Here is a 22,240-nt window from a genome sequence, read left to right as displayed (position 1 = left end):
CACCTGCTGCTCCTACGCGGAGGGCTGGTTACCGGGGGCTGCCGGGGGGCAGGTGGGCTTGGTGGGGTTTCTCCAGGGAACCTGGATGTTCAGACTGGGGGGAGGTTTAGCTAAAGACCTGCACGTTCAGGCTAAGTCCCGCCAGGGGTTATGGGCGTCTGGGTAAGGCCCGCGGGCCGCGGGCAGCAGAACCAGCTGGCACAGGGACGGGTGAGCGCAGCGGGCAGGGGCCCCGGAGCTGGAGGCCTCCGCTGCCGGGGCCAACGCGCGGCGCGGGTGACGCTGCTGGAAACCGTGACACGGGACAAGACAAAAGCTGCCGCCCGGGACAGGCCTGGCCTCAGCCGCGCCCGTCACAGCGGTGCCGCAGGCAGCACCCCGCAGGCGGCTTGTACTCGCTTTTACCTTTTATTGTTATTGATAATCGGGCACGGGAAGCCTCCCGCCGAGCCCGGAGGGAGCCGGTCCCACGGGCCCTGCCGCAGCCCGCCCGGCCCGGCCCGGCCCGGCCCGGCCCGCCCCGCCCCGCCCCGCCCGGCCCGGCCCCGCCCCGCCCCGCCCCGCCCCGCCCCGCCCCGCCCCGCCCCGCCCCGCCCCGCCCCGGGAAGGCCGGGAGCGGCGGGGAGCAGCGGCCGCCATGCTGTGCGGGGGCGCCTCCGCGGCCCGGCCCGCCACTCAGGAGACGCAGCAGATGGCGGATGAGGTGAGGGAGCCGCGCCGGGGCGAGCCCGCGGGCAGGGCCTGGCGGGCGGCGGGGCTTCTCCCGGCGCCTCGGGGCGGGCCTCTGCAGGCCGCCGGCTGGGGCGCGCCGCTGGGCCCCGGGCCCCGTCCCCCGCGCAGGGGCAGGGTCGGGGCGGCCCGGCCGGGCCCGTTGGGCCGTGGCGCTGCGGGGCCGCCGCGCCTCCCCTCAGGTGAAGGCGGGAAGAGGCGGGCGGCTGTGAGGAGCCAGCGGCCCTGCCCGGGCCCTCTGCCCGTGCGGGGCCGGGCAGCGCAGGCTCAGCGTTTTAAGGGGGCGTTTTCCAGGGATTTGGAGAGGATTTCGGCAGTGGGGGGGTAGCGGGCTTCCCGCTCCTGCAGGAACCTGGAGAGCCACCGAGCCCCCCAGCTCGATAAGGTCCCTCTCCCTCGGCTGGAGGAAAGGGCTCAAATGGTTTTTGCAAAGTCTGAACCTCGTGGTCATGGGCTTGTGGGGTTTTTGTGGGCGGAATCAGCAAGAAAACATCTGCGCTGGCCCTGCTGGGGTTCCCCAGCGCAGAAGCCGCTGCCGGCTCCAAGTCCTGGCAGTGCCCACCGTAACTTCTGTTGCTGTCCGTGTTAGCGGAGCGCACGCTTCTGCTCTGAGGCTGTGAGTGTCCAGCGGCACTTCTTTCAAAACACATGCTCTCGTTTCAGTCACGAGAACCCGGGTTCCTCCGCCGTTTGGCCGCACCAGCTGGGGCGCAGCAGGGCAGCCAGGGGGTGAAGGGAGCGCCGGCCCCTTCGCTCTGTGCGTGGTTTGGGTTTGCTCCCCGGGCTGCAGCAGCCTCTGCACAGGCACCGAGCACCCAGAGGCACAGCAGTCACTGAAACTAACGTTTAGCTTGTAGAATCTGATGATTCCATGGTGTGGGTTTTTTTTAAAAAAAAGAGATGTGCACCTCCTAAGCACTGACCTGAGGTTGCAGTAATGACTGTGTTACTGAGAGTTGCTGAGAGCCACAGTTACTGTTTTGACCTGAAAAGGCCTACATGTCACGTTAAAGGTAAGGCAAACATGCAATTAAGGTCACACATGGACTGAAAACTAGGTTTGAAATCCTGACTTTCTATTCTGTAGCAGACTGCAGCGCTTTGGTAATCTAAAAATAAGATGAAGAGTATAAAAATGAAACCCAGTTGGATTCAGAAGTGAACAGAATTAATCGTTTTCATTTAAATCATATAAATACTTCAAAGTTTGTCCATCTTGTTTTGACTGCCAGTTTAAATGACTTTATTTAATGAAATACCCATGGGAAGACCCCAGACTGAAATTCAACCATGCAGTCATATCCTTGCATGGATACAGACTGTGAAGGAGACATTTGTTTTGTTAAATCAAGATGGACTTCTCCAATGGTTTTGTTTGCTTAAAATCAAATCTTTCTGTAGATTGTTAGAGCCTGCCTGTTTGCCATAAATACATTTCCTGTTCCTGCTTTTCCAGTTCTGGCCTCCGTTGTATCGTTTCGTAAGAATCCTGGTGATGGCCGAACACAGTTCAGGTTCATGGCCCAGGCAAACACCGCTACTTGCCCAGAGCAGGTACGGCGTGAGACAGAGCAGGACAGCTTTCTTCCAACCATGTTTGGCTTAGGAGTCCCACAGGAGCTGCCTCTCCGTGGCAAGGATTTCCACCCAGGCCTGTTCAGCTTCTACGCTGGCAGCTGTGGCAGAGATTAGTCAGGGTGATTTTGAGCCATTGATTTTTAGTAACTGCTCTGGGAGTAAGCGACCAGACCATGCAAAGACACTTCAGGGCGTAATTATTTTCAGCCTTGTGATTGAATCGCAGAGGGGGTGGGAAGGGACTGCACCTCCTGCCCCAGCACAGGGTCAGCAGCACCAGGCAGCTCGGGGCTTTGCCCAGTCCGGTCTTGCAAACCTCTGAGGGTGGAAACCACCACGCTCTGGGCAATCTGCTGTACCGCAGGAGCGTCAGGAGAAAAGTTTTTCCTTACGTCCCATCTGAACCTCCGATCTCATTTATGACCACTGTGTCTCATTCTTCTGCCATCGTCCCTCAGTGAAGAGCCTGACTTCTTGTAGGTACGGTAAAGCTTTCCTCAAAGTCACCTTTTCCCCAGGCTGAGCAAGCTCATTTTCATCCTTTTCTCATGGCATCAGCGCTCCAGCTATTTAACCTCATGGTGGCCTTCTGCTGAGCTCGCTGCAGTTTTTTGACATACTGGGGGCCCAAAACTGGACACACTATTCCAAATGTTCTCCAACTGAAGTGCCAAGTAAAGGGCAGCGATCGCACGCCTCTCTCTTCTGGCTAGGCTCCTGCTGCTGCAGCCCAGTATGCCGCTACCTTTGTTACCACCAGAGCCCAGTGCTGGCTGGTGTGAGGCGCACTGTCTGCCAGAACCCCCAGTCTAGGCAGGTGATGAGCTGGCGGGTGGGCTGGTACCGGGTCTGTCAGAGGGTATTGTGCTCTGGCTCTCCCTCTCCCTGCTGAATCAGGACGCTCATTTGTCACATGCTGTGGTGAGTCACTGACAGGGTAACACCCTGACAAGCTCAGTGTCGTGCAGCTCTGAGGTGTCTGCAGTCACGGAGCCCCCTGTTCAGCTTGCTGGTGGAAATGTAAAATGTGCTGAGCCGGGGCGATTTTGAGACCCAAGAAACCAACCTTGCACAGCACCTAGGATTGCTGAAGGAGCATGGGACAGGACAGAATCAGTGGGATACTTATGTTGGCCCCCTCCCCTGCTTCTTAAAATTTGTAATAGTAGCTCTAGTGATGGAAACTGAAACCGCTTGCTCCATCCTCTGATTCGGGGTAAGGGGAGGAGGGAGGACCGAGTGAGTCACTGCACCTTCTGGGGCTGTGCCCTTGCATCTTAGAATACAAAGTTGCTGGGTGCGCTTTGATCTCCATCTGACAAAACCCGTATGTATAAAAGCATCCAAACATCATTATCTTACTTCTGATGTACTGTTCATAGCCTGGAGGAAGCACAGAGGTGTGACCTCTGAGAGAAGAGGTACAGTACAGGCACGGCTCCCAGGGACAGGATGGTCACTGATCAGCTGTCTTGGAAAGGCACCAGTTTGTTCCTCTGCCTTCTCAGTGTTGGAGAGGTGGGAGAACAGTTCCCTGTTGCAGAAATTGTTTCTGTCCTGAGCAGTGGCAAACTGGCACTTGTTTTCCCTCAAGGAAGCAGGTAGGATTCAGGCAGGAGAGCAAATATATTTATTCCCCTTGAATTTAGAAGAAGGGGAAGTATAAAACGTAGCTGGAAAGAGAAAATCTACTTGCTACTGGTACTGTTGCACTGGGGGTGGAGGGAGGGCTACACAATGATGCAGTGCAGGAGCTGAGGCCAGGGTAGAACTGCAATTGCAGCAAGGACTTCAAGACTAATTTGTCTTGTCTTGTCAACAGTCCGAGATCGTCTGCTTTCCTGACCAAGAATTTTACTGTGTAGCCATGATGTTCTAGAGAGCCAAGTGTGGGAGGGAAGAGCTGCAGCTCATATGAGTTCATGCGTCCCTATGGGGTAACGGAGAAGTTATCCTGACTTCTTCACCGCTGGTTTTACACTCTTGGAAAGTGGGATGATTTATGGCTTTATGGTTTAGTTATTTCTTGGAAAATATTTGCAGTTTAAAAACACTGTAGATTCCAGCAGACGCACTGCCAGGACTGTCAAACGAATGTTGTGCAACCTTAGGCTTGGGTGGTTTTGCTTTCAAAGCTTTATTTGTGGATGTCTGTCTGTTCTGTGATGCTGGGTCTGTAATAACTCACTCTGAATTTGAAATGGGAGCTAATGCTGAAGACAGCCCTTTTTCTTGTTGCAAGAATGATGTATATTAAAAAATTTCTCTTGAAAATATCTGTAGCCTTGTGCATGTAGATACTGAACCACTTTACATCTGTTAGATATACAGGACAGAAAGGGAAGCTGAGACATCCACGAAGGAAATTGCCTGTCCAAATAAATTTTCTAGAATAGCCTCTTCTTGGAGGCTTGGGACTTGGTGTCAGTCTGTGGTGACAACCACACGGCAGTCTTGGCTTTGCTGCCTGTCTAGGTTTCTGGTCCTGCTTTAACACAAAACTTACCATTGTTCATTTTTGATCTCTTAATAACTTGGAAAAGCAGGAACTCTGGGAATTCAGCAGCAGTGACCTGCGGGGTGCTGAGGCGCGCTGACAGTGTAGGCCTTAAGTCCTAAATACTTGAATCTTGCATCAGTCTTAACTAACCTATTGTTTCCTTAAGGTGAAACCTCAGCTAGAAGAAAAAGAAGGGAAAACCTTTGATGTCTTCACTGCAGTGGAGTTTAAAACTCAGGTGGTTGCCGGAACAAACTACTTCATCAAGGTAGAGGACACTACTTTTTTTAATTAACATGTATAATATTTGGAATGGTGGGGTTTTTTCTAGACAGGAATGCTTATGATTTAGCCTTAATAGGAAAAAAATCTGTACATTAAAACAAAATAAAAATCCACTCTCCCACCTCCCAGCCAATCTCCCTGCTTGTATTAAATGGGAGATAAGAGTCCTTCTCTTATTCGCATAATGATTTTTACTTTTCGGTTATTTTGTGAAACTTGGTTTGGGAGATAATTAGACATTTGTGGTTTGGAGCACTAACACTGCATGAAGTGAAGTCCAGATGTGAGAGGATACAGTATCGAACCTGCTCTGACTCTGCCTGTAGTGATACCACACACAAAAACAAGCAACTGCGATCGAAGCATTTAAGTGCATGTTGTGCCAGGTAAGATCAAAGCATTTTGCACATACATAATACATTACTCACTCCTCTGCCGCTCCTGTCGGATTCCCTGCCTGTACGTTCCCAATCACAGGCACAGGGAGGATTAACAAGCGTAGAAGGATTAGGTGGTATTTCCACAAAGTCATGACTCCCAGTCTGGTTTAAAACAAGACCGTGCCTTCTGATGTGCTGCTTTTTCTTACAGCCTCTCTGCTTCTCCATCCTCAAATTGGTTTTCATGCTTTGCAGGTCCATGTTGGCAACGATGAGTTCATGCACCTGCGGGTGTTCAGAAGCCTGCCTCATGAGAATAAGCCGCTGAGTCTCCACAGTTACCAGAGCAGCAAGACCAGGCACGATGATCTGGCTTATTTTTAGCAAGCTTATCTTGTGCGTTTTCCTAACGGTTTCTTATGTGCATTTTCTATAGGCAGCAAAATATTGAGTCCTGTGCCAAGAAAGGAGAAAAGCAAGTGTCTTTTTTTCCAGCATTAAGTTTAAAAAAAAAAAATCAATTTCTTCTATGGCTTTCCCTTCCTGTGCAGCATCTAAATTTGAGTTGCGCAGCTCTCCTTTCACCTGCACTAATGCAAACCCAAGCAGCTCTGCTGACTTCGGTGCAACTTAACTGGAATGCTTGGCTGAGTCCTGTTTGTGGGCTTCCTTGGTCTGGAAACTGAAAGGGTAGTGACGCTGGCACTTCTGCATTTACAGCAAGGAGCAAGAGGAAAACCTGAATCTTTGCTGTGCTGTTTTGCAACTGTGACTAGATCTGTAGATTTAAATTGTACTGTGCATTTTATTGGCAAAGACCTAAAGAGAGACTTGAGCTGAAGCAGTTCTGAAAGCAAGAGAAAGAGGATTATAATCTTTTGAAACAAACATTCCCTTGGTAGTCGTGTCTGTCCTCTTGCAGCAGTAGGATATCATGTCCAGTAGAGGCTGTATGAATTTAAAAAAAAACCAAAACCAAACACCACCACCAGCTTGCTTACTTTCTCAGTCCTAAGGAAAAGTCATGGAAAGGAACTTAAGCTGGACATGCATTTCTGCATTTATAACAAATAAATATTTCTCTTGACTTGAGATGGCCTCTTCGACTGGTGTATCACTGTTCTCTTTACTGGTTTTCAATATTGGTTACTATCTTGCTCAGAGTTCTTTTCCATAAGTGTTCTTCATATGGTACATAACCTTATGTTTATTCTGTGTTTTAATTAGAAATTCTTTAAGCTGGTGAGAGACATGAAAGATATCAAGAAAGTCGTCTACAGGTGTATCAGCAGCAAAAGGAACAGTATGAAAAGCGTGGCCCTTCGGTGCCGAGTGGAGCAGAGGACCTGCTGACAAAGGGCACAGAGAAGGCCGAGGCGCTCAATGCTGCCTTTGGCTCAGCCTTTACTGGCAGGACATTCGAGGTCCTTCAGGTGAGCAGGAAGGTCTGGAGAAAGGAAGACTTCTCTTGGCGGAGCTGGATCAGGTTAGGGGAGCGCTTAAACAAACTGGACTTAGTGCCATGGCAGTTGAGGGGGTGCATCCATGGATGCTTTGGGAGCTAACCAGTGTCATTGCCATCTCTACCCTTAGAAAGGTCACAGGCATCAGGGGAGGTTCCTGAGGACTGGAAGAAAGAAAATGTCATTCCTGTGTTCAAGAAGGGCAAGAAGGAGTGCTACAGGCTCGTCAGCATCACCTCAGTCCCTGGAAAGGTGATGGAGCCAGTAATGCTGGAAGCTATAGCCACACATAAAGGACAAAAAAAATGATTGGAAGTGGTCAGCGTGGATTTAAAAAGGGGAAGTCATGCTTAACCAACCTGATAGCCTGCTATGATGAGATAAATGTCTTGGCAGGGGAGAAGGGCTGTGGATATTTCTTACCTTGAGTTTAGTAAGGCGTCTGATACTGTCTTCTGTAACGTCCTCGGAGACAAGCTGATTGATTAAGCATGTGCTAGGTCCGCGGGCTGCACGGTAGCTAACTGCTGTGCTCGGGGAGTCTAGCAGCACGTAGTCTGGTCAGAGGCAGGCCCTAGTGGTACCCCAGGGGTCACTGCTGGGACCAGCGGTGTGCAACAGCTTCACTAAGGACCTGGGTGATGGGACTGAGCACACCCTCAGCGGGTTCGCAGGTGATGCGAAACAGAGGAGTGGCTGATGCACTGGATGGCTGTGCTGCTGTTCCAGGGGAGGTCAGGGGCTGGGGAAGCCAGCAGACATCTCACAGCTGTCAGCCAGGAAGGGAGATGCACAGTCCTGCACCGAAGGAGTAACTGGTACAGGCAGGGGCCTGGGTGGCTGGAAAGCAGCTCTGCAGGAAGGACACGGGAGTCGTCCTGTTGGACACCTTGAGGCAAAGGTGGCCAGTGGTGGCCATGGGCTGCGTTGGGAAGAGTGTTGCCAGCGGCTGGAAAGGCTGTTCCTGCCCTGCTGCTCAGCACTGGTGAGGACACCCCTGGAGGGCTGGTCCCCCCTTTCTGGGCTTCCCAGTACAAGGCAGACAGTACCACAGCAAGTCCAGCAAAGGGCCACCAAGACAACTGAGCGAGTGGAGCATCTGGCTTCACTTCTGTACTGAAAAAGAGGTGAGAAAGCTGGGCTTGTTCAGCCTTCTGGGACAAGGTGAAGGGGAGGCAGTAAAGAGCCAGGCTCTTCTCGGAGTGCTCAGTGCAGCACAAGGGCAAGAGGCAAGATAAGTAATTGATGTAAGTAAATTCCATGTAAACATGGGGAGGGGGGGGATGGGACAGATAACACGCCCCCCCCCCCCCTTTTTTTTTTTTTCCCCTTTGACAATGGTCACAATGGTCAAACAGGTGACCAGGTTGCCTGTGGAGGCTCCACTGATGGAGAGCACCAAAATTTTGCCTGCCCGTGGTCCTCAGCCACCTGGTTTAGTTACCCTTGCTTTGAGCAGAGGCACTGGTCACTTGTGATCAGCAGACACTTCCCACTACAGCCCAGCTGTGGCATTTTTATTTGTGTGCTTGTGTAACTAGTACTATTTTTACCTGCTCAGAAACTGTTGTAGCCAAGCTTGGAAGTTTTGGTGTTTGCTTTGTGTAATTAATTTGGGAATTGGACAGGGGTTGCTGCCCTCTGCAGTGGGGGGAAACAGCCCACTTCTGGATGACACTGCTGCATGTCCTTGGCCACAGACTGAAGAAATGATGAGCAGCTCTGGGAGCAGAGGGCAGGGTGCACCCACGTGCATGTTACTGGGCTCTTTGTCACAGGTGTGCTCTGTACGAGTGTGTAACTGGCATTGCGTAGAAGGAGCATGTTCTGTCTACGTCACGTCATGATTGTTGGGGGTGTGTGTTCCTTTTTAGCCTCATATCAGCCCAGAGTCCCCACACACACCCCTCCAATACGGAATAAAGGGAGAGTGCAAGTCTGGCTTATTTTGGCACTCGTTTTCCCTTGGATAAAGTGGGTTTTGCAGACGCAGGGCCTTTTTAGGTGCAGGTAACTCCCCACCCTGAAGTGTTTTCATAGTTCGAAAAGCTGAGTGTTACCTTCAAGTGCTACACTCTGAGAGGACGCTGGTGATGATAGCTTTAGCTAGGCAGGAGACCTAGACGTGACATGCAGCAGGTAACAAATAGCCTTCAAAACTAGTTTATTTTCATGCATTTACTGACATAGGCAGAATCTCTCTGCTACTTGCAGAAGTGAAGCGAGGCACTGTTCCTCATTGTCTCTCAGAAGTAGGTCAGAGGGTCATCTCTGGTTTTGCCAGTCTGAAAACTGACAAGGCTGGGACCTTTGTTCTCGTGAGGAAGGCTCTGGAACACCCTTAAGTGGACATACTCGTTGTCAGAAACTTGGACCTAGGAACCAGAACAGTGGGAAAGTAAGGTTGAAAGCAGGCTCAAACAAAAGGATGCTGTTTACATACTCCGAGAAGTATCTTTGCTCAGCAGTTTTAATTTTAGCTGTATCTCCGTTTTTTACTTCAACAGCTCTTAACCCAAGCCTGGATAGTAACTGGTGGCAGAGACTGTCTGCACCTGTAGAAAACTGTAATAAAAACCATTCATTCATGTGAATGAAAAAGGAGTAGGACTGCCTGGGTGTGGAAGCACCAGAAGGCACCACAGGAGACAGGCTTTGACAGTGTCCTATTTCAGTCCGCGAGCTCCCAGCACGGCCGCTCACAGCTGCTTGGGACACTCAGGGTAGGAGACAAGAGACAGAGTAAATCTTAATGATGCTGGAGCGGGGCAAGATGTGGAGGCTGTCAGCTCCCGGAAGGTACAGAAAGGCCTGTCCAAAACCGGCACCCAGGGCTACGAAGCGATGGCAACCGGCAAGCCAGGATCCCGTGTCTGCAGAATTACTGGCCACGTCAGTGCCTGAACAGATAACCTGCCACACGTTGGTGCTTGTGGAAGTAAGCGTGAGCACCTGAATTAAGTACTTTTAAAAATAAACTCACCTTCCACTCCAGAAAGTCCTTCCACCACTTGCTACAAAGTTGCATAATTTTTGCATAATTTTGTATGTACAGAGCAGCACACAACAGGTCCTAAACTCCCACTTGGGAGGTATATGGTATTAACAGGAAGGTCAATGCCTCAGGCTCTAATAGTTGTTCCATACTTTCTGGTGGCTGCAACACAGCATGTGTTTATTTACTGGGCTGGATTACATCTCAGTTGTAAGTCTGTTGGCAAAATATTAGTGATGTGGACAACGCAAAAATATAAAAGAATGAGTCTTGTGACAGAGCTCATTCCAGTTAGTGGTAAATTGAGTAACGGTTTCCTGTCACTTGCAAGACTGGGAAAGAAGAGACAGCTCATCCATTTTCAGTGCTATAAACTGATTTCTTCCAAGTTCAGTAACATGTCAGTCTTCATTTCTGAGTAGTTTGGCCAGGAGGCTTAGCATGGAGAGCAGGCGGGTACTTCACATTGCCTAGGTCGCCCGTAAGATGGCACTAAGGGAAGAAATGCAACTGGGCATGACTTCTGGCTTTACTGCAGCCTGCCTGTAAATTGTTATCTTTGTTACTCAGTACTTGTCCACAAAGTGAAAGCACATCTCCCGGGAGCCAGGGAAGGATAAGCATCCTTCACATAAGACTCAGACGAGCCGTGTAACAGGCAGCCTGGCAGTACCCCCAGCGCCCACAGAGCAGATACAACTGTTGGGAGTTACTTTAAAGAAGGACCTGGGAAAGGTTTGGCAGTGCCTGTCCTTCCTGGGACCAACTATATAAGGGAAGCAAATGCTCGTCATGTCTCTCTGCAGCATTCCTACCCCCAAAGCCTACCTGCCAATTTATTTACTAAAAAGATTCTAACCCTTGTCAAGGGACATACCCTACCAGGCACGTCTGCACGCACACAGGGTTAAGATACAGCAGTCACGCAGCGTTTGCTGTAGTCCAGAAAGCGAGCCTGCCCCCGAGCAACACCTTCTGCCCTACAGGTGCAAAAACTGCCCAGCAATTTCTTACACGTTATTTCACAGAAAGCAGCTCAGACCCGTGGGTAAGGTTTTCTGGTAGAGGATGAATGGTGCTATCAAAGGGCTCCAAATTAAGCATTACCCATTCTTCCTCCACAACAGAAAGGGGGTTTTGAAAATAAAGAACGAGCAGGCAGGCTGTACCTCTGCAGCACGTGACGCAGAACCAAAACAGGAACACACATGCTCGCAAGCAAAACTGGACAGCAGAGTACTTGCATTACATTAAAACATTCACTCCGACTCCATCAGATCCTCAGGCTGACTTCAAATTCATCATCATAAACACAGCTGGAGGACACTGGTGCAACAGGAAAGCTACTTTGCCTTGAAAGGCAACAGCAGAGCAGAGTTATGACTAATTTAAATAATATGAGCTGATAAGGCAATCTGTAGTCTTTGAGTGAGATGATCCTGAGAAACTTATCACTCACATCTGAAGAAGCACAGTACATGTTTGAAAGGTTTTTATATTCCTGTTCTACAGGAGCACCAAACAGGAATTTTATAAGCATCTGGAGACAGTCCCTAATGCTTAGTAACATCAGATGGTTTTCTACTACATTTGCTTCTCTGTCTTGCTATAAGCCACTATGCAAGTCACCTGTATTGTTTAACTACAAAGCTTAAGTTACTCCGGTAATATATACAAACCTTAATGAAGTAGTTTATTCCAGCAACCACCTGAGTCTTATACACTATGGCTTTAAAGATGCCACATGTTCTGTTCACCCTGCTTTCAAATTGCAGCTTCACCTGTAAAAACAAAGGGAAAAATGGTTGGCAGGTTCATATTTAGGCTTTTCTTTCACATGTACCACTCCAATTTTCATCCTTTCAAACACACACCCTCCATGCAATAAACCCAGAACCCCCAAAGTAATTCAGTTTACACCCAGCCCTCCAGCCCTCTTTCCTAATGCCTCCAGCCTTCTTTTACATCCTGTTAGAACCAGACTTCCTAGTTGATTTCCCAAAAGCTGTGCAGCTAAACTGTTTCCTGCTCAGTACAGGGAAACTGCTACCTGCTGCCCTTTTAATTCTTTACCAAAGCAGCCAGGTACCGAGCCCAGCAGGGTACACCCCACGTCAGCGGGCAGACAGCCCCTCGCCGGGAGCCCCCATGCCCATGCCAGTCCGCCCCGAAGGCTGCAGACCCCTGTGTGCTTCACAGCTTCAGAGCTGCACTCGACTTGTTTAGTGTTTCTAAGGTCTTGCAATAAACCGGTTATTTTTAAGTTACCGAGACGACCACCCGATCAAGTAGTTCCTGAAAGGTATTCCAGTGCTGGTGGAAGCCCTGCAGCTAAAGCTGCAATTCAAAGTCAATACGTTCTTAAACATCTAGAACCGTGTAACTACAAACAGCTCCGGCAGTTAACAATGGTCCAGGGCTAAACTACGTACTTCCATCTCCCAAAGTGCAAGTACGACCTTTAGGCTGTGAGCCAGAAATCAACGCCAGACCTGCTCGAACATCCTCCCTGCCTCACCGCCCGGCCACTGGAGGGGATGTAGCTCCAGAAGCAACAGTGCTCTGCGCTGACAGCATTCACCCTCACCGCTCGGGCTGGGCTGTTTATGCACCGTACCCAGTTTAAGCCTTGTGAATCACAAAATATGCCCAATACAGACATCTACACATTTTTCACATATATATTTTATAATAAAAAGCGTAATGATTTTTCCTGAAAACCACAAAGCGTAGGGCAAGTTTTAAGTTCGGCACCAGTTACAGCGGCGCAGTCCCTGTACCCGCCAGGCTGCGAGGGCAGGGGGACAGCAAGGGAGCAGCCCCAGAGCGGCGCGGGTCTGGCCGGGTCCGAGGCATCACACCTCACGTACCAGGGATTGTTTTACTACAGTCGGTGGCATATGATGACACAAGTTCCCTACAGAAAGGCAACTGCCGCAAATGTAACCTGAAAACTTATTTCTGTCATCTAGAAAGCCCAACCGATCGGCAGGCGCCAGTGGCCTCTCCCCCGCACACACTGCCCACGCCGATGGCCTGACGCGTTCCCGCAGCCCGGCAGAGGATGCGGTGCCATTCGCAGCCCCCGGGACGGGCTCAGCACCTCAGCGCTTCTCACCACCCGCCTGTTTTGCGGAAATGCACGGAATTAATTACCTTTCTCAGCGCATCCACCTACAGCTGGCTGCCACTCCTGCAGCATTCCTTCCCAGCAGGCAGGTCCCAGAAAGCACCCTGGGAACATACACATCAACTATTTCCTTCCCAGTCAGAAATTACCACCATGTTCAGGGTCTTCAGTCTCTTACTCTGCTCTTCTTCCAAGCACCGTCCACAGGGTTTCTATCCCCGGGAGCTGACAGCGGTACTTCCAGGTCAGGAGCTGCTAACTCCAGCAAACCAGGGAAGCTTCAGCTCCCAACCCTCTTCCCGCTGGCTGGGTTGGGGGGCTCCCGGGACGCCCCTAAGTAGCAACTTTCAGTACGTATTATCCCCCTCTCAGGACAAAACAAAACAGAGCCAGCTCTCTCCAGTTCTACGATCTCAGCTCCCAACTTCTGACCGCTGTGTCCCCCATTCGTTATTTATAGGCAGAGCCCCCAGTGAAATCACAGGCAGAGAGCTCCTTAATCCTCAGTCGGAAAAATACAACATTCCTAAACTCTTATCTAACAGCTCCTTAAACCCAAAACGTTCCTCAGTTTTAGGCAGCAGCTGTAAAACAAGGAGACTGAATAAATCACATTCCCCAGCTCACTAAGGATGACGAGACACAGGTGTTAAGTAAATAATTATGTAATGTCAAGAGCAGATAGACCATGGGCATCCCAAGGTCAGCAGATGTTTGTCACAACTTCACCCAACACACAGGAATTGCTTCTCTGCTTAGCACAGCGTGAAATCCCACGGAACTGCATCAGGAACCGGTGACGCTGCTGCCTGGCTGGAGCCCCAGCAGCACTGCCCCAGCAGAAGGTGTATCTCCGTGACAGTATTTTCCTTACGGAACAATACCAAAGCCTCGGCAGGGGGAAAGAAGCAGGAAGAGTTCTCTCTCCTGCTCTCAGCACAAGGCAAAAATTTCAAATAAAGAAAATAAAGAGCAAAAAATAATTTGTTTTCATTTTCCTGAAGTTACTGAGAATGCAAGAACACCAAAATTAAGATCAGTCCTCTTCTGGAATCAAACAAAATCTGTACATCACATTTCAGATTCCATCTCTGCCCTGTGCTTTGTCAGCATTAACACAGCCTGACGCCAGCGTTCACTTTTTCAAGCACACACTTGCTCGCTGACGTTGAGCTCTGTGGTTTCATCTCTCCTACACACTGCGACAGGGCAGGAGCTTCCGATCACCCCCAGCCCAGTCCAGCACTAAAAACATCGCTCGGCACTTGGCTGGCCTTGCCGTGTTCAGAGGGCCTTAAGGAATTTCACAGACTCGTTAGCCACATTTTGCAGCCCCCAGCTCCCACCAGACATTGCCCTCCCCATCTTACACGTGAGGAAACAACTGCAAATCCATGAAGGTCCCCCAGGTCCCACCGAGGGTCTTCCCTCCATCGCTGCAAGGGAAACCTGATCTCTGCAAGCGCTGCTCCTTCAGCTGCTTGGGCCAGCACAGGAGGACAGTGATGCTGCCCCAGAGTAATTCACGTCCCTGAACAATTCCAGATGACCCTTCTCTGTCTGTTCTGCGTTTCCCTTTTGACTAACCTGTTACCACATACCCCAACCCCGCCCCGAACGCAGGCCCAACCCTGGCAGCACCAGCTGTGACCAGCGCAGCCCCACATGGGAGCAGGCTGGGAGCAGCTGGGCAAGGGCGACATGCCCAGGGCACTCAGAAATGAACGCCGGGTGTGACTAACACAGCCTGTGCGAAGAAGCTGACTTGATCTCAACACAAAGGGGACTGCAGGGTGTTTGCTTTAGATAAACAGCTATATCAGTCGAGTGGATCAACTGGTGGCGTAACTCCCCAAGTTCATTAAAAGAATGTGAACGCCTCCCTGAGTTAGCCAGGCCTGCAGGTTGTGGCTCTGCCCAACACGGAGTATAAAAACTAAACAATGAACAAAAGAATTTTGAAGGGAACAGCAGTCTTGAACTGGCTTCAGCCCACACCCTCCTTCCTGGTGACGGAGGATGCCAGCATCGTGACAGCCGGTGTATCAGAGACCAGGAACAGAGATCACGGTGGTGGTGTCACCGAACGACATCTTGCAATTGCTACACTGTGCCAAGAGTAACTTACACCTGTACTGTGTTACCAGGGTACCTGTAACACTGCTAAATCAGAAGCCTCATGTAACATCAAATATCTTCAAATAAGTAAATCGGATATTAAACACGACACCCTCCACGTGTGGAATATCTGAAAGAACCTGGTCAGAGCTCTGGACCCTGACATCACGCAGCCCATTTACAGGCGCCTCCTGGCTGCTCTGCCCCTCGACACGCGCAGCCCCGCTCACCTTCGCCTCGTTCCATCACTGCCTGGTCTGTGCCTGCAGGATCGCAGGAGGTGTGGAACGCTGCCGCCCCGGACCCCGTCCTCTGCGCACAGCAAAGGAGGGAGCCAGGAGCCCTGCAGCAGCGTTGGCCAACGCGTTCAGCCCCACCACCGCCTGGTTCCGTTTCCTCAAGGCAGGCAGAAATTACACTCTGTGCAGTTGTCAAAGGGGGAAGAGCTTATCTTTCAGGACTGGGGGGGGGGGTGGGGGGTGAAGGGGACCTGGGGGGGTGAAGGGGACTGGAAGACACAAAAGAAGCCTTCCCACACCATGCTGCCCCCCTCCCGTGCCTCAGGATGCGCTTTATAATCTTTGAAGAGCTGCTGCACTGCAGAGCATTAGAGGATGTACAGGGCGCCCACACAGCTGCTTCCAGGACAGGACCACTGCCTGTAGCCAGCGCCACAGCCCCCCACCCCCGCACGCCTTGTGCTGAGCGCAGCGTGCCCCACCGGCTCACCCTGCATCCCAGCAGGGACTCTAGATAGATGCCAGCAGAGAACAAGCCATTCGTCCACAGCCCTGCCCCCCATCTATCTTTCCTTGGTGCATGTTTCCACATGGCTTGTCTATCCATGTCCTTCAGTGAGAAATTAATCCTACCAGGTGCCATCGTCCTCCCACCTTTAATTTCAAACAAGCGCCCTCGGCGCTGCCATGAGCGCGGTGGCCTTTGCACCACACATGAACGTTACCAAGGGCAGGCAGCACTACGCCTGGCTAGGGACAAGGAGGAGACAAGGGAAGGGGGTTGCCGCGGTCCTGCCAGCACACTGCCTGCGCGGTGCTGAGAAAATACTGGCAGCCAAGGGGATTCCCGTTCCCAGCACTAGCTTCTTCCACTTAAACACTGGTTCGGCATCCAGCTGGCCTCCCAGCCTTTGCACGGCCTCAGGAGCCAGCCGTTGCACAGAGGCTTCAGCCAGGTCACGACTCACCTGGTTGACAATATGCTGGACTTCTGGAGTAGCAGGCTTGGCCTCAGATAAGCCCCCGGGCATCATAGTGGCAGGTAACGTCTCTGAAGTGATGGGTGGTCCTGAGGAGGGAACAGCACAGTGTGAGCCGAGTCACCAGGCACCTCGTATATATACACACACATGTCATGGAATCATATGACCTGTAACATATGGAGCCTACCATCACTGAACTGGAAAAGGCAGCACATGGGGAACACAGCGGGAAAAAGCAATGTAAAGCACCGATACTATTAATACTAAACATAAAAAGCACTTTAAAAATCTTAAATGTATATAGTCTCCACATCAATTAGAAAAACAAACAACAGCCCCCAGCCACCCACATCTTAAGACAGTTGGTTTGGGCTGCAACCAGAACCTCTTGCTTTTCCACCCCTGTGCAGATGACTCGGCAGTGCACTCAGGAAATGGATCAAAGTCACACCCAGCATTTCCCAACACCATCTGAGATCAGCAGCAAGCGTGCAGTCATCTCCTCAGTGCAGGTCCCATTCAACTCGAGATTGTATCGCCTCAGCACCCTCCCAAGCGGGGAACAGGACCAGACCGCATTTCACTTGCGGCGACTTGATCCCCTCTGCCTGACCAGAAAGGTGCCAAGGTAAACACCTGAACCAGAAGGTGAAAAACATAAATCCAAGGTTCAGGCAAGCACTGCAAATACGTGATTTCTGCTTCTTCCCCATCAAACCTGTTGTTGCACCAAGGCAATCGTCACAACGGCACATGCTCCCGCTCACATGCTGATGGAAACCACTGCCACTCTCCTGGAGACCCAGTACAGCCCCGCTCACTACAGTACACGTGCACGCACAATAGCTGGTTTAATGGCAAGGTGCTTCTATTTTACACTCTGCTGAAATATGTAACATGCAAAATACACACTCAGAAGTATTTATTCTGCGGTTATGGTCACAGACACATGACATAGTCATCCTCATGACCATACATGAATGTCCAAAGCTCAAAACACATGCCACCAGCTGAGGAGAGGCCAGCACCCGCCCGGCAGCCCTGCCTGGCAGGGGAGGACTAACACCAAGGCTACAGAAGAACTTTCTCCCCTTTGCTACTCCTGCCCCCCATCTCCAGCAAACGGGAGAAGCGGTGTTCCAGCGCTAGGACCAGAGAAGCAGCAGCAGACCAGACAATTTTCAGTCCTTTGGGGCGGACACACGGGGGTGGGTGAAATGCACACAGGCAATGGACATTTCTGCTGGAATCAGCATTAGGGAATTTGCTAGAAACAAGCGTGTTCCTGGCCACAGCAATGGTGGCTGCGTGGCAGACTTATTGGTGTCCTGCTGACCCTCCTCACAAATGACAAGAGATGCAACAGACAGCAAACAAGTCCTTCGTATCTAACTTCAAGGCCTGTTCTTGGTACAAAGGACCCAAGATTGAGAAACTGAGCTGTAGGGGCCCTAAACTCAATATAGATCAAGATAAGAGCATGTTAATGATAAAGGTGTTGCAGAACTCCTCAAACATGAGCAGCAGTGTTATGGGGGTGGATGAAAGGGATCTGGGGAAAACCACGTGTCCTGAGACAACATCTTTCTGAACAGAGAGAAAAATGTTCCCAGCTCTTGGGAATGGAGGGAGTGGGAGGTGTTAAAACTAGAATTCTGCCACATTCTCCAAATTTACCACTCCAATCACTTCACAGCCCAGTTTACGGACCTAATGACGGTTCAAACTGATGAGCTCAAACTCCTTCTTTTGCTCAAGACCCTACTGATTCACTCAAACGCTGATCATCTTCCACCACGTTGCTACCGCTCATCTTACTCACACAGCAGGACAGGTGAGCTGGCTAACTGGAAGAGCCAGCTCACCTTACTGGGGCCAGCAGCCATGGAGTGCACCCAACAACCGCGCAGCACCAGTGCTAAACCAGGACACTTTATAAACCTCTGCACTCACCAGGATGCAGATCTCCCAAACTCCCCTGGGACACATTAAGATCCCCAGGGCAGCACTACCCTCCTGGAGAACTCTCAATTCCCATTAGTAAGAAATACACCAAGCACAAAGACTAGGAGGGGTAATTTATAATCTCAGGAAAACTCTCAGTGTGAAACTAGAGGTGTTAAAAGTTGTACAAAAATCATACGTTGGAGTGCGTATTTCTGGGTTTGCTAGCTGTTCATTCGAAGCATAAGAACTCTTTTTATTTCCAGAATGCACAAAGCTGTGCAGAACGGAGGAAAACTGACACTAATTGTTAGCAAGCTGATGCTAAAGTATATGCAGCCAGATCAGTCTGTTTTCTTTCCATGAGCACGCTACGGCTGTCCCAAAGCCCAGTGACTGTCTCACCTTGGGATGCAGCACTCATCCTGCACACGCGGTGCATGGAGTCACTGAACCCTGACGTTTCACAGACCAGCATCACGGACAACCAGCAGCAACGGCCTATCCCCACCCACACCCTTCTCCATTGGGCTTTGGATGTAACGGAACGGCATTTGGAACACCGCCTTGAAAAGCACAGCCGGCCCTACTCCATCTCTTGCACAACACTGACAAGCCAGTGAGTTGTCTCCACTTTGGCATCTGAGATGTGCTTGGCATTAGCCACCACGCAGCCTGCGCTCACCATCCACACGGATGGCAGCTTCTCCTCACCCAGCTGTCCTGCTGGTAACCCGGCGGCGCTCTGCTGCGAGCTCAGCACTAGTGATCTCTGTGGTGTTAAAGCTGAGTAACATCTGGCACTGTGTTCCATTCCAATAACAAAGAAACAAATCTTCAGAGCTTGCAGGCCAGTACTCTCTGGTCCCGTATAAGCAATTATAAGCAGAAGCCACAGTCAACAAAACCACCAGTACAGTAACAAAACAAAGCATACAAGCAAAAAAACAAAACCAAAAAACCCAAACAAAACCACTAAGCCCCAGGTTATTTAAACCAGAAACGAAGCTCTGTAGAAATGATTGAGAAGGCTAAGTCAGCAGGTCAGTCGTCTGGTTTCACAGTGACAAGAAGCGACAAGACATGCAATTGTGACTGGCTGAAATGACACATGGTCTGCACCACTTCAGGAGCTGCTAAAGGAAAGGAGCCCTCCATCTACACACTGAAGATCTGTTTGTCATCATCACAGCGACAACAGCCTTGACTTTCAACATTGCTCATCTGCAAAAAAAGGTTTCCCCTCCTGCTACCCACCCTGACTTCAAACCTGAGCAAAGTGTCATAGCCCTGCCTACGCTGAGCCTATGGTACCAGTATAGAGCCTCTGCTCCTCTGCCTGCTTCAGGGCAATGAAATTCTATCCTTAAAAAACTTCGGTAATCGCCTATTTCATCAGTCTTCATGCCTACAGGCTGCAGGAGACAACAGCACTGAGTGCCAGAAAAAACACACCTCTGTGTGTCCCAGACGGAAACAGGGAGCGCGTGGCTGGAAGGCCTTCCCAAGCAAGCAGGACCTGCCCACCTACACTCACCAGTTCCAGGCGCTGGGAAAGGACCAGCAGAGACAAGCCACCTGCAGGAGACCTAGACTCCGGGCAGGGGCATCAGTTGTGCTTTTCGTTCAAGTGCCTCTACTTGCAGAAATAAGTTAGAACCAGGAAAGGGATGAAATCCCGGTATTAGTGCCATCCGTTATTTGATTCACATACATCAAGCAGCCCGTTAATTTTGCAACTACCTTAATGGTGAAGTTGAAGCAGGATTCAACCACAGACTAAGCACGATCCTAGAATGGACGGGGGGCACTAGACACCGAGACTTTACCTGCCTTTGCTTAGCATGGCCCACAGCTCGCACCAACGCCGTTGGCACACCGTCACAAAACACCCCACTTCACAGGCAGAGCTGAAGCACCCCAAAAATAGACAAGCCGGTTCCTCCTTCCCCGTGCCCCAAAGCATGGCATGCAATTCCAGTTACTCACCTTCATCTTCCACTAAGGTCAAAAGCAAGATTCAAACAGCCTCTGATCCATGGGATTCGCCACGTACTGTAAGAGAGATCCCTCTGTGCTCAGAGCAAACTGAGCAGTGTACTTCACCTCAGCGCAGCCCTCTGTGAACAGGCTGCCAACCCCTGGAGAAGCGATGTTTGGGACTCAGAAGTCTTCTTATGGTGTCAGAAGTTTTTCATATTCAGGTTTGTATAGATCTACTTGTTTGGCCTTATATTCAAATGAAAAATAGTGCTATGTTAGGGTTTTCTCATAGTAGTTTTCTCATAACAAACGCTAAGCTGGGCTACTGAAAAAAAAAAATTAATCTGCGTATGTATCACATCCATTGCACAGGTCATTTTTCACAGCATCTGCTTAAGTGAAGTTTTCCCACAACAGCTGAGTAAACATCTGGACGGGTAGAGGAGGACAGTAATTAATTCTCATTACAATCTACAGAAATACAATACAAGCAAATTTCAAGAGTATTGATGCCAACTCGATACACGCTGGCAGAAGTTTCTATCAGACAACTGGCTTAAAAGGAGAAATTGTCCCTGCAGTGGTAGACCCAAGCCCTGGAAAGAACAAATATTTTAGGCACCTATACTAGAAGTCAGCAGTAGAGTACCAACTTTGAAATCAAAGCTAACTGTTAACATCTCATTAGTGGACCACCTCCAGTGGAAATTAGGTTACTGGCAATTCAGCCCACGGTTCTAAACAGTACTTGATTTCCACTGGGAGGATAAATGATAAGGATTTAGCAGCTGAAGAACAAACATGTTTTCTGCTTTCAAAGTTGCAGAAAAACAGTAAGAATAAGAGAGGCACAAACACTCCAAATGGAGTAAAGTTCTGCTTTGAATAGCTGCAATACCTTGGGAAAAAATTAAGTTTGAACATCACGATCTATATCCTTAAAGACTTAAAATTTTTATGTCTGCCTTGTTCTCAAAGAAAATTGAGGCTAAATGACTTTGCTTCCTAAAAATAAAGGCCACCAAGTAGTCTGAGTCTCTGCTGGACAAAGAGCTATGAACCAGATGCCTCTGCCCAGGTTTCTGCCAGCTTTCAGTACCACAGATGCACTCCTCCACCGATTCCCACCCACACACATGCACAGCTTTTAGGGATGTGGGAGTGTAAAGCCGTTTCAGTGCTCTTACAGAATTCAAAAGTGTTTACAAGATGGGGCCTGTCGTTTTAAGGCTCCGTTCAAGTTCAATGGTTCTTAAAGACTTAGCACTAAGTAATAAAACCAGCTGGCAACCAAGCGGACCTTGTCATTTGACCATCAGCCAGTTAGAGTCAGTAAAAATTGAAGGTATAATGACAGCAATTCTGCTTTCTTTGCACTTAGTCACTTTTAAATGCTGTGTTACTGCGTTAAAGCTCTCTAAATACAACTCTATGGCCAGAATCAATAGGCCAGCTGTGCACTGCTATTTTCTCCATTCAAATGCAATTCACCTCTAGAATTAATTTGAAAGGTTCAGGAGGAGGGACAAAATAGGGTCACCAGATCATTAACTCATTCCCCAGTGAGACATGTCATCATCTCCAACCCAAAGTGGTTTTAGTCAACAACATGTGCCCTATTAAAGAAAAAATCCAGACCCTGGCAATGCAGCCGGAAGGACAGCGTGCACCAGGCGCTGCCCATCAGTGCTGCAGGAGCAACGGCGAACCCTCTCCATGGCCAGCTCGGAGCCAGTGCTGCTCGTGTTGCGCAGTTCAGAACAACGCTGGCAGCTTCTTACTTTCAGGAATGCTGAACCTATGCAATTTTTACTCCTGTTCAGATTTTAGTAGACTACTTGCACAAACACACCGTGTTCCCTGACAGTTTAGCAAGCAGAAGTTCAGGGAAAGCCCTGTCCTCCCTGCTCAGA

The 22,240-nt window shown here is 50.0% G+C and overlaps 2 protein-coding genes across 3 annotated transcripts in view; one reads left to right on the top strand and one right to left on the bottom strand.

Moving 5' to 3' along the window:
* The window catches only part of LOC102058532 (cystatin-B-like), an 85,664-nt gene extending 79,100 nt beyond the window's left edge, over positions 1-6,564 (top strand). Inside the window, exons 2-4 of one of the 2 annotated variants that reach the window (XM_055712225.1) lie at positions 630-703; positions 4,974-5,075; positions 5,728-6,564. In XM_055712225.1, coding sequence (XP_055568200.1) covers positions 638-703; positions 4,974-5,075; positions 5,728-5,856 — 297 coding nt within the window. In that variant the 5' untranslated portion in view covers positions 630-637 and the 3' untranslated portion in view covers positions 5,857-6,564. Of the gene's footprint in view, positions 1-572; positions 704-4,973; positions 5,076-5,727 lie in introns of those variants that run through there. The other variant, XM_055712224.1, reaches the window with a different exon arrangement.
* Positions 6,565-9,075: 2,511 nt separating this feature from the next.
* Positions 9,076-22,170, bottom strand: CSTA (cystatin A). The gene is made up of 4 exons (XM_005434334.4): positions 20,334-22,170; positions 16,386-16,486; positions 11,610-11,711; positions 9,076-9,310 (listed from the first exon to the last, which is right to left on the bottom strand). Exons 2-4 carry the CDS (start codon positions 16,449-16,451, stop codon positions 9,182-9,184), a joined length of 297 nt encoding a protein of 98 aa, XP_005434391.1. The 5' UTR covers positions 16,452-16,486; positions 20,334-22,170; the 3' UTR covers positions 9,076-9,181.
* Between the last annotated feature and the right edge of the window lie 70 nt (positions 22,171-22,240).

The sequence above is a fragment of the Falco cherrug genome, chromosome 5, assembly GCF_023634085.1.
Source record: "Falco cherrug isolate bFalChe1 chromosome 5, bFalChe1.pri, whole genome shotgun sequence".
Classification (NCBI taxonomy): Eukaryota; Metazoa; Chordata; class Aves; order Falconiformes; family Falconidae; genus Falco; species Falco cherrug.
The sequence above is the reverse complement of the archived record's forward strand: the minus strand, read 5'-3'. Positions and strand labels throughout refer to the sequence as shown.

Bases quoted from the DNA above. Each gene is read 5' to 3' on its own strand.
- CSTA (XM_005434334.4), bottom strand. From the start codon at position 16,451: ATGATGCCCGGGGGCTTATCTGAGGCCAAGCCTGCTACTCCAGAAGTC. The intron at 11,712-16,385 runs GTGAGTCGTGAC...TTGTTTTTACAG, and splicing joins TCCAGCATATTGTCAACCAG to GTGAAGCTGCAATTTGAAAG. The intron at 9,311-11,609 runs GTTTGTATATAT...TCTGGTTCCTAG, and splicing joins GAATAAACTACTTCATTAAG to GTCCAAGTTTCTGACAACGA.